The sequence below is a fragment of the Poecilia reticulata genome, chromosome 13 (assembly GCF_904066995.2).
Source record: "Poecilia reticulata chromosome 13, P_reticulata-male-v2, whole genome shotgun sequence".
In the NCBI taxonomy this organism is placed as follows: domain Eukaryota; kingdom Metazoa; phylum Chordata; class Actinopteri; order Cyprinodontiformes; family Poeciliidae; genus Poecilia; species Poecilia reticulata.
This window is the reverse complement of record NC_088842.1, coordinates 24,724,421-24,739,115: the sequence shown is the minus strand read 5'-3', so window position 1 is coordinate 24,739,115 and position 14,695 is coordinate 24,724,421. Positions and strand designations below refer to the sequence as shown.

The 14,695-nt window shown below is 37.5% G+C and overlaps 1 protein-coding gene across 1 annotated transcript; it reads right to left on the bottom strand.

Annotated features, from left to right (window-relative positions):
- Nucleotides 1-252: 252 nt before the first annotated feature.
- prss59 (serine protease 59, putative) lies at nucleotides 253-14,587 on the bottom strand. The gene is made up of 9 exons (XM_008426197.3): nucleotides 14,308-14,587; nucleotides 13,454-13,635; nucleotides 11,556-11,788; nucleotides 9,554-9,689; nucleotides 7,139-7,253; nucleotides 3,939-4,140; nucleotides 2,715-2,805; nucleotides 1,469-1,671; nucleotides 253-577 (listed from the first exon to the last, which is right to left on the bottom strand). The coding sequence occupies exons 1-9, from the start codon at nucleotides 14,518-14,520 to the stop codon at nucleotides 471-473; spliced, it is 1,482 nt and encodes a 493-aa protein (XP_008424419.2). The 5' UTR covers nucleotides 14,521-14,587; the 3' UTR covers nucleotides 253-470.
- Nucleotides 14,588-14,695: the final 108 nt, after the last annotated feature.

Here is a 14,695-nt window from a genome sequence, read left to right as displayed (position 1 = left end):
ATGGAACAGCGTGATCAGTTATACTGGTATGACCGATACAAAGTGAGATACCACATATTTTATTTAAAAAGCAAACTATATCATAAAAAAATATGTTTTTTGTACTCGTAAACATCTTTTCATATATGTCTTAGTGGTAAAATCAATTTACCAAACCTTTTTAGTTTTTTTTGTCCCTTTCCAGGGGTTTATCAGACTGCTAAACAGCATGTATTTCTTCTACAGTGTCACACAATACACTGGACTAAGAGGTAAAAATAATTCAAATTTAATGTCAATAATAATTTTTAAAAATGATTTAAAATTTTAACACATTAAAAACAAAAACTTTCCCAAATCAAACTTGTGCAAAGGTGCATTACAAGACTTCAAGGAGCTGAAAATTTGGCAGTACAGTAAGAAATCAAGTTTGAATTTCAGAAATCAGAAGTGATGCGTTTGCTTTGTAAAGCCGAAGGAGCCTTCAATCACTACTTCAACCACTGCTGGAGGAGCAGAAAGACGTGATCCCGAGCCTCAGATAGCTGGGGAAGATCTTGGCTCCTTGCTGGGTACATGTTAGCACAGTGAGCAGTTCCTGCATGAGGGGAAAAAAACATGACCATTAATGGCAGTGCAGAGGAAAACGTCAGCTGTAAAATTAAAAGACAGTTGCCAAAAACAAGTAGACAATATTTATTCGTCTGCTGAGTTATTGGCTTTTGCCGACTTTAATGATTCACAGATCAGTTCTGGGACGGGTAAACACAGAACATTTCTTTAAACATTAAGAAGGAGCTGAAACCGAAAATAAATGGGGAAGCAGAAAGCGCCGTAACTTTAAGGGACTTTCAAAGAGCTTGGGGAGGCTACTGAACAAAAGACTTAAAATAAGAAAAGAAAAAAAGCAGCGTTTGTCTTCTTTAAAGCAAAGTATGTACTTTTGCTTGGAAAAGTGTTAATCCCCTAGGACTATTTCACATTTTGCATACGTTTTTCTTTTAGAGTTGGCGAGACAGACTAACACAATGCAGTAATTCTAAAGTGAGAGTATAATTTTAAAAAGCAGCAAAGAGCTGAAGAAAAAAAATGAAATCCAAGTTTTATATCATCTTAAGGGTATATTTTCACAGAGAAAATTATAGCTCATATTCCAGATTCCTTCCTCTTTATATTGTGGAACACGAATCACACATGAACTGTACAAGTGTTGCTTTACACACACATAAAAAATGCAAAGCACACAGGGACTTAAACCATGTCTCAGACCTTAGTTAGGGAGAGTTTCATACTTTTATTCTACATTGGATATTAACGGAATCACTGACGCTTCTTCTTAAACAGAAAATACTAAATAGACCCACAGACTAACATGACTACAGACCTCAAACGCTTATTTTTTCCTTAAGCTCATTAAATTTTAACTTAATAAATCAGATTGATCAGTCATTATACCAACATGGTAGCAGATTCAGGTGCATTTCTTCACCTTTAATGAAGACAGCAGGGAGCTCAGCTGTGATGTCTGCAGTGATTCCCAAAGCATGCCACGGGTCGATGGACCCGTTGGGGAAAACGATTCTGCTGGACTGGATGTCGTAGCCGCCGTAATACTCGTTGGTCTGGGCGACGGCCTCTGCCACCTCCTCAGCACCGATGTTGTAGAAGCTTGCACACTGTTTCACCTGATAACTGGATTCAAATGAGAGAAACAGATTCTGCATCTGGGAAACCATAGTTCCGTAGTTCATAATTGTGAGGTGGAAGGAAAAGGATGCGCTTTTTTTTTCTAAGAAGAAAAACACGACTACAGACTCTTATTCTTATTCTAAGAAAAAAAAAGCATGGCACAACTTAAAAGCTACCAAGAAATAAACTTCTACATAAAAATGACAGGGTGGCACTTCTTTCAATTAAACAGTGAAGAAGCCAATAAATCTATGGAAACTCTGGAGGAGCTGCAGAGATCCAAAGAACCTGTAGATGCAACAACTATTAGTTGCACACTACATAAATCGGACCTCAATCAGTAAGCCAAAAAAAAAGCCACAGTTGAAAGGTTGGAGTTTTCAGATTTCAATTATTTAAGCAAAAGACTTGAGACTCAGACAAAGGTTCTCCATTTAGAAAGACAACAATCTAATGATTTAAAACAAAATCTTATGTATTAGAATGCCTTAGTTAAAGTCCAGGCAACTTGAAAATTCAAGTTCACACATTAACTCTTTAACACAGTCCAAGTCCGTACCTACAAAAACTAAAAACAACACTACATGCAATCCACAATAAAAGTGTAAAAGTATATTAGAGAATATAAAACCACGTCATACACTCTTCATTCAATCTTTCTGAGCTTGAGCTCAAAAAATTATTTAATATTTCTGTCTCCATTAAAGGTGGCTGCATTCTGCATATTTAGTCTTGTGAAAAACATTAAGAAAACTGTGCATCATTTCCCTTCTATTTCACACAGATGCTCCACTTTGTGTTTTTTTCCCTCTGTCATATAAAATATTATTATTGTGCTTCAACATGTGCAGATCCAATGTGCGCAAGTGACATGAATGCTTTTGCCAAGCACTGTAAACAATGCAGCGTCTTTTCAAAACCAGAAAGGAATACATTAAACAGTGCATGATGTATAACTAATAAAAGGTGATTGGGTGAGCAGGTGCACTGTACTGAATCATAATTATGAACCTATTAGGCACAGAGACAATGTGTGCTGCACTCACTCCAGAGGGAAGCCGGTGAATGGCTGGTTCGGTGAATCTGTGCTCTGGTAGAATCCAAATTCACTGCAGGTCTGATAGACCCACTGTCTCCCTGACAACACATATGCATAAAAAATTTAATCACTGCTGCATATTAACTTAGTTCTGCAAAACAGAGGCAGAAACAACAGAGAGCGGGCGGACTGAAGCTTAGCTTTAATGGCTATTAGAAAACAAACAAAAAAAAAACAACTATGTCCTTTTAGTCATCCAGCCTTAATGAAGAGAGGAAGGAGCTCAGATGAAGTTGAAAGGGTGGCTGAGGAAGTTTATGCGGCTGGATCACAATGGCCTTCTGTGAGGACGGTTTATTTTTCTAACAATCCGTCCAAGTTACAAAGCAGAGTGGAGGCCAATAACATCCAGTGAAATGCTGAAAAATATTCCAGATTAAGGCTGTCCACAAACATGGACGTATAGCATTCCACATTTCTAAAATTTCCTTTTCTAGACAGATTCATGTTTTAAGACAAAGATGCTGACCTAAATGTTGTCCATGGATTTATTTAGAGGTTTTTCCATGGTAAAGAAATCCCATTTTAGGTTTCCTGCTAAATAAGACCTTGTTGTCTTATTTAGACATTTCCTAAAAAAAGACTTTCAGCTACACCCAAATCTTGGTTCACTAAATGACTTAAACCACATCCTAACAGTCATGTCTCCAGAAAGGCTCTTACAAGTCCTTTTGGCTGTTTATGGAAAGTTTTACCATGATATTGCAGTTGTGTACAAAACACACACATCCTGTATAAAATAGTGTTTATTCTGAGCATTTGTTATATAAAAATTTTTTTTTACAAGTGTTCGTACCCCTCTGTTTACATTTTGACACCCACAGCACACATATTGAGAGCAAAGCTGAGTTTTTTTGCCTTCATATGATGTGTGAAGGAAAACTAACGCCATCTATACCGTAGCACATGGCGGTGGTAGCATCATGCTGTGGGGAAGCTATACTACAAGGAAGATGGACAATAATGAAAAATAAAATACAGATTAATACAGAAAGAAAAAAACGTGAATTCCCTTTCCACGTCATAATGTCCTATTTTGTGTTTAGCATAAAATTCAAATAAAACACATCAAAGTCGGTTGTTTTAATGTGAAACAATGTAGACAAGTTTAATAAGTATGAACACTTGTGAAAGGCAACAAATCTACATGACGCAGAGTGGATGCACCCACCTCCTCCTGCGGCCGGCCCATCCCAGGACGTATTCGTCATGTCTCTGACGTAGTTACTGAAGCTGACATCCAGGCATTTCACAGAGAACGTGTCCATCATGAGGCGGGCCACAGCAACGTAGCGGGTGTATGGATCTCCCAGTGAGGCGTCACCCATCACGTCACACAGCACCTTGATGGTTATGTTGGTGCCCAAAACCCCCTGCAGACAGAAAAAGTACATTATTTATTTGGAGCAGAGGCTGTACATGTTATAAAAGGACATGGTGAGGCAAAAATAATCTTGTGTCTGAATACGCAGTGATCTGTAATGATTGTAGCTGATGAGCCACAGCTACAGGAAGGTGGACTTAACAGGTTTTTTTCCTGCCTGGCTGAGCTGTAACCAACTGGATGACATGTAGATGGGATCATTACGATCGTCGCTGCAGTTCTATAATTTATGATGATCATCTGCCTGACATGACTGGTATGTTCTCTTGCTTTTCCCATTTTGAGCAGCGGCTAAGGGCAACAGGTTACTTTCCAAAGCCATATTTTATTCGATAAAAGTTCTTCGACACTTGTCAAATTGTGAAAACGTTAAATCCAAGTGTGGCAGTGTCGAAAAAAATAAAGAAATAAGTGAATAAATGAGCAAATAAATAAATAAATAAAATTGTTGCATTTATACTAAAGTGCAAGCAATTTTGGTAGTGTTGATATTTGTTAAAAATATTATTTCCTAACATGGAGTTGGTTGAATTTTTTTTTTAAATGACAAAAAAAAACCTCACAATAAAGATCAACAAAAAATATATATATATATATATATATATATATATATACACAATAATCAATCAGGGAGAACATGCTATAGGATTACTTTCTTTTAAGCCTTTTGTAATGTCTTTACTAATGGTAGTAATAAGAGTATTAATGCCGTTAATCGGTGAAATGAGACTCGAGGAGGAACCGCAGATGGTCAGCAGAGCACTTCACAAGTTCTTTTTGTAACATGAATACACATTAGTATTTAAACACCTCTGTGACGAAAGCAAAGTGGAACCAGAGTAAAATGTCCTGCATGTGCACACAAACCTGGTCAATAGAGATGGTTTACATTCAGGTTCTGGCCAAATACTAATCTTATTGTGATTCTTGAGGAGAAGCAAAGACAACTAAAAACTGATAAATGTTTATTATGCCTGTTAGATGAAAAAAAAAATCCAAAAGTTGTTGGATTTGTCAGTCTGAACCAAAATACTTCACACAACTATGGCTATTGCAAAACTTAGGAAATGTATTTAAAGGTTGGGCCCTGTGGAAAGACAGATATAACATACAGATTCATTGATATTTTAATAAGGAAATAGAAATTTACTATCTTCCTGAAACTGCAGGTTAAAAGTTACACAGAAAAGCACTTCCTGTTGATTACGACATATTTTCTGCGTCAGAGTTCTGTTGCAAAACATTTACAAGCCAGCTACTGTGTTAAGAGTGTTGAAAAACTCATATTGGCAAGAAAAAACTAAAACAAAGTAAACAATGGGAAAAGTCAGCTGTTGGCAGATTCTGGGTAACTATGGCGATCAGCTGTCACAGTGGCCGTAATGCTCCTCAGAGAGGCTCTCCGTCCAGTACTGTGGCAGGGGCCAGCCAGGTATACACTGGCCTGAAGCAATGAGTGTCATTTACTCCAAGGCACCTGGGAAAGTAAACAGTTGGCAGTGATTACAGTAATGCATGTGTGCAAAACTGAAAACACTGCAAACTAAAAATGACCAGTGATTCACCCGTCATCATCATTATCTGAGGAAAAACAGGAAGTGTTGGGAGGTTATTCTCAAAGCTACAGTTCATAAAGCACACCATTGATAACCCCGCGGTTTGGGAGCCGGCAGGCCGATTCTGATGATTAAGTTACGCCTCTCTCTTCCACACATTCCTCAGCGGTACCTAAAACCCGGTAGCTCGCTCTGCACCCGGCCCTTTGTGGTGGAGAGTTGACGCTGGGCTGTGCTTGTTAGCTAGCGATGTGCACTCTGCGGCCCACTGCTCCTCTCAGTTCTTTTACAAGCGTCTCTTTGGCTTGGGGCGACAGGAAACCAGAGAGACCAAAGAGGCTTTTGTTACTTTTTCACATCGGCTTATTGGTAACCGGACTCACGTCCCGTCAAAGCAGCAGGGGGACAGAGAGGCGATGGAATGGGGAGAAAATGGGGGGGAAGGGACGAAAGAAGTAACCAGGAGGACAAAAAGACACCAAGAGAAGAAAACTCATCCTGAATGTTCATTTTTACATGACATGAAAATGTTGGATAGGTTTGAGCACATCGTGTGAATAGTGAAAAGAAACATAGTGAGCTGACTATTTCACATTTTACCAAGGTTACTTTGTTATGGCTAAGTCTTCTCTGTAGACAAGTCACCCTCCTTCCAATGTCACACCCTCACAAACAGTCTTAACCTTTTCAACTTTTCCACAACAATCAGCTGTTTAAGTTACTGAGGGCGAAAGAGCTGCAATTCAACAAATGAATACAATGGAGATTTATATTAAGATATTCTAAATTTAAAAAATGATTCATTAAATTAATGCCTTAAAACTGTGCAAAGCTCTGCACAATGTTTCCTTTTCAGTTTATTCAGGCATGAAGCTCACAATGATGATATTCATTTCTGCCTGAGCTCAATATGTACAAGAGACCGAAACAAAATATAGACTGACTCCTTCCAGCCGTGTATCAAAGTGAGAAGATGTTTCATTTGGAGCGCCAAACTCTGGTATCGATGCCACCCAAGTTCCAACCCCAAAAAAAGCAGTTAAAGCAAAGTCTCCAGGTTGAAAGTCAGTTCACAAAGCGAGGTTTTATGTGGGGATTTGTCCAGTGAGAAAGTAAGGGTAGGAGCACAGATTGCAGACAGATTGCAACTATGAAGCAAGCTGGATCTTTTTTAATTTCCACAGTGGTGACTGACTGCTTTTGGCAAAAAAGCTCTTTCAAAATACTCCAAGTAAACTTAGCAGCCAGGTCATTTAAATAACTGGACCAAACTCATTTTTCTGGTCATATCGAGCACTTGGAGCATTTTGGCACACATTCATAATGACTGACAGAGAGCTTAGGGTTAAGTGTGAATGAATATGTGGTGAAAGAGGAAGCTGGAATAGAAGCAAAGACACCTAAACTACACCTGTACTGACGCCCCCTCACCTCAAATCCTCTGTTGTCTTCGTTGTACTGGACCACATCCATGAAGTTGCCAGCCACCGATTCCAGGAAGTAAGCAGAGTCCATCTCTGACTGGATCTGCAGTGTGGAACATAAACTGGAGTGGGAAAAGGAGAGAGAAGGAGCAGAGGGAAAAAGAAGAAGACAAAAACAATAGAAGTTAATCAGAGAAAAATGGAAATTAAAGAGTGAAGAAAATGTGGGTGAAATCAGAAAGAAGAACAAAAAATGACAATAAGCATCTTGAAGGACTCCTCATTTTTCTAGTTTTACTGCTAAAATCTATTCTGAGTTTAGCCACAGACACGTTTGGATACATATCCTACTGCAGTGTGGCCAATTGGCCAAAGTCACAAAGTTTGAAGTACCACAGTCATTCCTAATTAAAAATGTAAAAATAGATTTGTTTTAAAAATCACCTCAGCAATAAACAAAACCTACAATATTTGAATAAAGCAGAGTAGTCTGATTTGTGTCGAAAATTGGTCTGTGAAAATTGGAGACCTAAATTATAAAAAGGGTTTCGCATGTTGACCCTTAGAAGAGAAGCATATAGTTTCCAATTATTTTTAATCAAAAGTTAGTTTTCCATTTTGTTGGTCTGCAAAAGTGTCCAACTATGACAAATAAAGGCACACAGATTTCTTTTTCTGTAAAAGTCTGCAGTTAGGGAAGTTTAATGAATGGGTGCCGGCCAGTCTGCTTTATTAGTCTTATTAGCAATTGTGTCCCTAATTACTAAGAAATGAAAATGCAAGGAAAAATAAATATGACTAATAAAAGCAAATGCTTGTTGTTATAACTAACATTTTCCATTTTAAATATCTCACCCTGGAAAAGTGCTCTTCTTATTAACACCCTGTGGTTGCGGTCAAGACATTCAGCATTCTTGAATTACAGTCCACTCTAAGACAAAGTGATGGGTTCAAATGGCCCCTGAACCACACTTTGGGAACCTCTGTCCAACTTTCCCAATGAGAACAAAACTAAGGTCTGGATATTAACGTTTTGTTATCGTTTACTGCATAGGGTTATCTGCCAAAGGCGTCTGTGAAGACAGCTGTAGGTGGCAAAATTACAACTTTATGCTGTTACATTTAAGATCAATCTTTTTATTTGTCCTGATCTGGGACCTGAATCTAAATTTCATACCACAAGCTAGCTAAGTGGTATGACAAAAAAACCCAAAATCCTTTATCCTAACAATTTTTTGAGTGTTTATGGGTGCAAAATTATGTCTTGACGCAAGTGCTGTGTTCTGCAAGTAACTGCGGACTGGGAGCTGGACAGGCTTCCTGACCACTGCTGTGACCTTTGTGTGTTACTGTCGGCATGAGAGCATGTCTGCAAGAAGCTTAAAGAATAGATTTTTCGTGTGGTCTGACCGGTTTTCTTCCGTTTCCATGACCATATCAGTTTAGGACGGCACACCGCACCATTACAGAAGACATTGAGCTCTGCTTGTTTGGTCTGACCTCACAGTCACTAACACAAACTAAAATGGTTTTAAAATAGCACAGGACACTGTAATTAAAACAGGAAAGAGACAATAGATGCTAGAATAATTTGTAGTCTGTGAAGAATCGATTGGCTAATATGCCACTAAAATCACCCTAACTCTACATTAATCCTAGAGAAAAATTGATTAAACTCTTCGTGAACGGACTTTTTGCTAAGTATGCTAACCTCTCAAGCTAACAGAAAATATTCTGACATGTAAATTAAAAAGTCTTTTCAATACATTGTGAGTCTTTGAGTTAAAATAAAAAAAACATAGAAGTAGGAGTCAGAAGAAATTTGTTTTATAAAATTTGTTCATAATTAGTGTATTTTATTGGTATACAATTTATATTTTTAGCCTACATATGTCAGGTCATGAATAATTTGGGCTTAACTGTACATATTTTTATTTTAGGTTACCCTGAAGAGATACAATGTAAGATGCAGTTTAAATTTGAATTAAACAGTCACATTTGAAATCAGAGGTTTGTATACATGAAATAAAAAAACATTACCTTCTTTTCTCAATGCCTAATGTTAAAAATCAGAACAAACTTTTTTTGTTTCAGGTCAGTTAAAATTTGCGAAATCGTTTCTATTTGCTAAGTGCCGCGATCACGAGCAAAAGAACATGTCTGATATTTTCTTTTTATGAGTTTTTTTTACTTTTATATAGAATATTACAGAATCTCTACTTACTTTATTGTTCAGTTTTCAATTCAGTAGGTGATGACATCAGCAACAGTTCACATATTGAAAACAAACTTGATTAAAAGACAAATCTGTTTTGGCACAAGGCCTTGAAAGTAGATGAAGTTGAACTAGAAATATTTCCGTTTATTTTTCATGAACTACAGACAGATGAGCATAGAGTTTAAGATGACAAATGCACTGTACTTGAAATCTTTGGTGATGTTTTCAAAGGTTTTCGGGTCTTTCAGGCGTTCTTCGAGGGTATCTGAAGCCTTTCTCACAAGCACAGGGCAATCTGCATTTTCTGAGGCCAGCGAACGCCACACAACCTCCAAGTACTCTGGAAAAGCGTAAAGGCAGAGAGAAGGCAGAGCACTTTAAACCAGCATGACCACAATAATACGGAGCGCCTGCTGTAGTTAAAAACAGAGAGCTATTTCTGAGGCAAAGCAAAAGCCTCAAGTCATTCTGAAACCAGTGTGTGAGCCAAACCCCTTTTTTAAGCATTAGAGTGTATCAGGTTTCAGTGAGGTCAAAAGTGAAATGATGGGTGAATTCTACAATTTATGAAAGTCAAAGAGCTCAGAGGTGGAACTCCAGATTTATGAATAAATTCCCTACAAGTTATTCTTGCTGGGTTGCTGAGCACCTCTGTTGGTGCCGTTTTTGGGACTAAAATTAAACCTCAGAACATGATGTTCACTGCTCTTGGTGCGTTTCATCTCAGCGTTTCCTTCAGGTCATAGGGACTGAGTCAAATGTGTGCAATAGTGTCTTAAAGATAGCAAGAGTGTGTAGGTGGAAGTGCCTGGAAGTGGGGCCGTTCTGATCTGCAGTCTCAAAGGAAAAACAACAAGCTTAGCCAAACACAAGGCGCACACAGATAAAGAGAGGTGCATGGTTTGTCTAGAAGGCTTGGTTGTTGTGCACCTCCAGCTGAAACTTGCACAGAAGTCAAAAACAAACTGGCCTGCTTGATGCCTGAATAAAAACACAAATTTTACAAATAGAGACACTTACAAATAAATAAGAATACAACTCCAAACTGGAGTTGTATTCACTAACACAAATCAGACTTTGCTTTTAATTATTAATTTAGTTGGATAGTTATTTGCGTCACTGTGTCTTAATTTCTAACAGATAATAAAGATTAGTGTTGAAACAATGCATTGGATTAATCATGAACTGATTACTGAAAATAGTGAAATATTTGTCAACTAATTTAGAAATTGATCAATTGTTAACTGAAGTATACAGACTCAAAAAAGGCAATTTGCTAAAAGAAGAACACAATCAGGGCAGTAATAAACCCCAAACTGTACAAAAATATGTAAAAAAAATAGAGATTTTACATTTAAGATTAGAAAAAAAACTTTAATATGTTGTACCCAAAACTCTTCAAGTGGCATTGTTCTAGCTTCAATTGGATAAAATTCTGTAGTACAAAAAGATATCTCCAATTAAGCACTTTTCTTGGATTAACTGATTAATAAGCAGATAACAAAATTATCAACAGATCAACCCTACACTGCACTGATGTTGAGTTGAGCAGAAAAAGCTTCTTTTTTTTTTTAGAGAAGCACAGTATATCACAAGTTTGTTGTCATAGCAATATTTGGGATTTTATGGCAAGTGATCTCTCTGCATCACAATAAAATACAGAATAAAATACAGAATAAAATAGAATAGAATAAGTATTTTAATTGATAAGGTTATTATCTGTATTGATGAAGGGGTATTTAAGACATTATGATGTTTTGGTATTTTTTTCCTCTTGGAGTACCCATGACTGCAACTGAGGCTTACACAGAGCAATACACTTGGCTTCAGTCATCATCTGTAAACTCTTCTTCCTTTTACTCGAGTTCTCTTTATCCAACACTGAACTTTGTTTGGTAAACTTATTTAAAGTGGGGAAAAATGGAAAAAAACAGATCAATTCTGTAAGGGGGGCAAATAGGTTTTTAAAACATACTGTAGTGTTTAAGTGCATATTTATTTTTAAAATAAACTCTAAATCCTAATTTCTCATAATTTTACTTCACTACCTCCCATAGATTAATTAATCTGAACCACATTCCAGGAGAAACGAAGAATCATTTCAGTGAGGCACAGAGGTGCCAATAGATTTGTCAACCTCTGCAATAAGGCTGGCATTTAGCACCTGTATTTACAAGTTTCCTTACCATGTGGCGTCTCCTCTTACCTGGAAAATTGACAGTGGCGAACACGGGCGCACTCGTGGCCACAGAGGCATGCACCAGGTGAGGGTACTTGAGCCTGAACCACGCAGCGAGAGAACCTGGATACGACCCGCCGAAAACCACCCACTTTCTGTTGGTCAGCCCTCGGTTTTCCCCCATCACAGTGCGGAAGTGTGCAAGGTCAGCCAGAGCCTGGCGACTGCTGAGGAAACGCAAGTTGTCTGCGCTGAGGTCCCTAAATGAAGAAAAAGTGTAAAAATTAAAGAACAAAATCACAAGCATGAAGTGAAAGTATACGAGTTGAAAATTTCTCATAAGAATTCAGACTCACTTTGAAAGAGCAACAAAAGCATTTTTTATTTTTATTTTTTAAATAATGTATGATTATCAGAGAACTAAATGAACCCAACAATATCTCTAGATGCAGGCAGTAGATGTAAAAGGCAGCACGGATGCCTGTGATCTTCAAGCCCTTTTCAGGAGAGCTGCTGCTGCACTGAAAAACAGACAATTCTCCATGGGAGATCTGTCAGACACTCGCAGCTGCTTCAACTAACTCAATACAAATAAATTAAAAAAAAAAGATGCACAAACAAGACAGAGACTTCATTGCCTTTATTGTGACAAATGGGGAAATCAGAAATTCTGTTTGACACAACTTTACATATCATGGCACACTCAAAACAGATATCTGCAATGAAAATGTATATACTGTTTTTGCTACACTTACCGTTTTAGAAAAGCAAACAAATTTCAATATCAGAAAAATAATAGCATGAGTTAAAATAACAAGTGGTTTTCTAAATTTTATTAGGGGACAAATATTAGAATTTGGAACAGCATGTGCTCCCAATAGCCTTGATTATTTCTGCTAAAATTTATTTTGAAGTTAAACACTAAATTATCTTAAAGTCATCAGTGTGTGCATTTACATTATAGTTTCCTGAACTTCAGTCTACAAGCATGCATCATGGACATCTAAATGCAGGACTACCACCTAGTGGTGTTGTTGATAAAATATTGGTTTCTACAGCCATCTTTTCTCCAGTTTGGTTGTTTAATTTTGTAAGAAAATGAATCTGATCAAGCTAGTCTCTATAACTGTACAACCTGCTAAATCAGAACAAATGCTGTATATACACTTAAAATATAACAGAAAGTTATATTTCTGTTAAAATATAACAGAAAGTTATATTTATGACTTATTTTTAGATTTTTGTAATAATTACCTAATCTATAATTCTTTTTAACATTGGGAAAATAGTTACAATGTTGTCAAAATTAACATTTTTTCTGCAAAATAATACCTCGTATTAATTGGCATTAAGCACTGTACAGATCCTGAACCACTCGGTTAAACAAAAGACTGGAGCAGATTTTGCATGAACTTTATTCATGATCAAGTAGATTGTGCAGGTTCACCTTTACGTGGAAAGTTTTGTCAACACTCCCAAAACAGACAAGGAGAAATCTGTTGGCAGCGTTTGGTATAGCTGTTTAAAATCTCTTAAAATTCACCAACATTAACTGCAATAACATAATCTAACACTGAAAATGTATTAAAAATCCTACCTTTAATTTAGGTTAAATGTGGAGTAGAAAAAGCTATGTCATATTGGCAAATATGTTTCTCTTTACAATTCTTTTACAGGGGTGGTAATAATTGTGAGGTCAATAAACAGATGTTATGAACATATGACTGAACAGGAAACTGTATAATCTCAATATAATCAGCCTCCTTCCTCATATTTTGCTTGCTCTCTTTGGTATGGCTACATTCAGCAAAGTGAATTGTATTTCACTTCTGTGTTTGTCTTATTGAAGCCTAAACTGATTCATGTTGTAGCTGGGGACCTCGCGCCAACTCAACATCATGCAAATAAATCAGTAGCAAACATACGTTGTTGGGTGACTTTTCCCATAGAATCGGTGTTCCAGCATGAAGCAGATGGCTCCGAGTTTCTGAGCGTAGGTGAGCCAGGTGCCTTCCTTCATCCACGCTGGGTTTGCAGGGCCCTCTCCACCAATCATCAGAAACACTGGACCTCCAGGCTTGTAGAAGGCCTCATTTACAAAGTATCTCTGCAAGGGGAAAGGTGGAGAGTGAGAACCTCGACATATGGGCATACTTTTGCAATCCATTGCCTTGCAAAAGTAGGACATTTTCTCACTTTGTCATGTCATAGTTACAAAGACCAAAAAGAGAACAAAAAGCGTGAGGTGCTTTATTTTTTTCACACGTAAGTGAAGATCGGCTTCACTTGCATGTGAAGCCAATCTTATGCATGAATCTTGCAAATATCATTTGGGCATACATTTTTTTAAACTATAAGGAACATTTAAACTAGGGGTATTTGTTGGCAGCTTAGGTTTTGTTTGATTGTCCTCAACTGACCTCAAATCTTGTGATTTTTTTGAAAATATGATACACATATCAGTCAAAATCGGAAATCGTCAGGCTTTTTAAAGACCAGTGATAGACCAAAAACCTGCAATCGGTGCACCCCTAAATTAGTCTGCTGCAGCTCTGACAGTACAGTGTTGTTGTCCCACTGGAAGTTGAACCCTCGCCTTGTAAAGATCATTTTCCTTCCATTGATGGTTTACGTACTAATTTGTGCTAAGGGTAAAAGCTCAAGATGTAAACCTATTTGGAACAAAACATTTGTTAGCTCTTGCACTCAAAACAAGACATGAGCTCATTTTATAAATAAAATATGCGAAATATTTTTGAATAGACAGCAGGTGGCTTACTTGCTTCCAAGCTCTGCTGTCTCCACCATTGAAGTGATCCAGTTTCTGGGTGAACCACAGCTCCTCAGACACAGCTCCATGGCTGGAATCCTGCACCACATCAAACTTCCTGAAGCCCTTGAACCGACCTTCTCCCACAGAAACAAGGCCGAACAGTGCAAAACTGAGTGCTAATACTTTACAAAGAGAAAAGCAGTGCGTTTCAAAAGCCATGACGGCACAAACACAATAAAGGAAACAGACTGAAACATGTGACCCATAAAAATGAAGTCATATGACAAACACTACAGCTGCTTTATGTACTGACAAAAGACGTAGGAATTTTCAGTTTCTTACTTTACATACAAATCACGTCAGTAACACACAACTTTCGAACACACCTGGCACC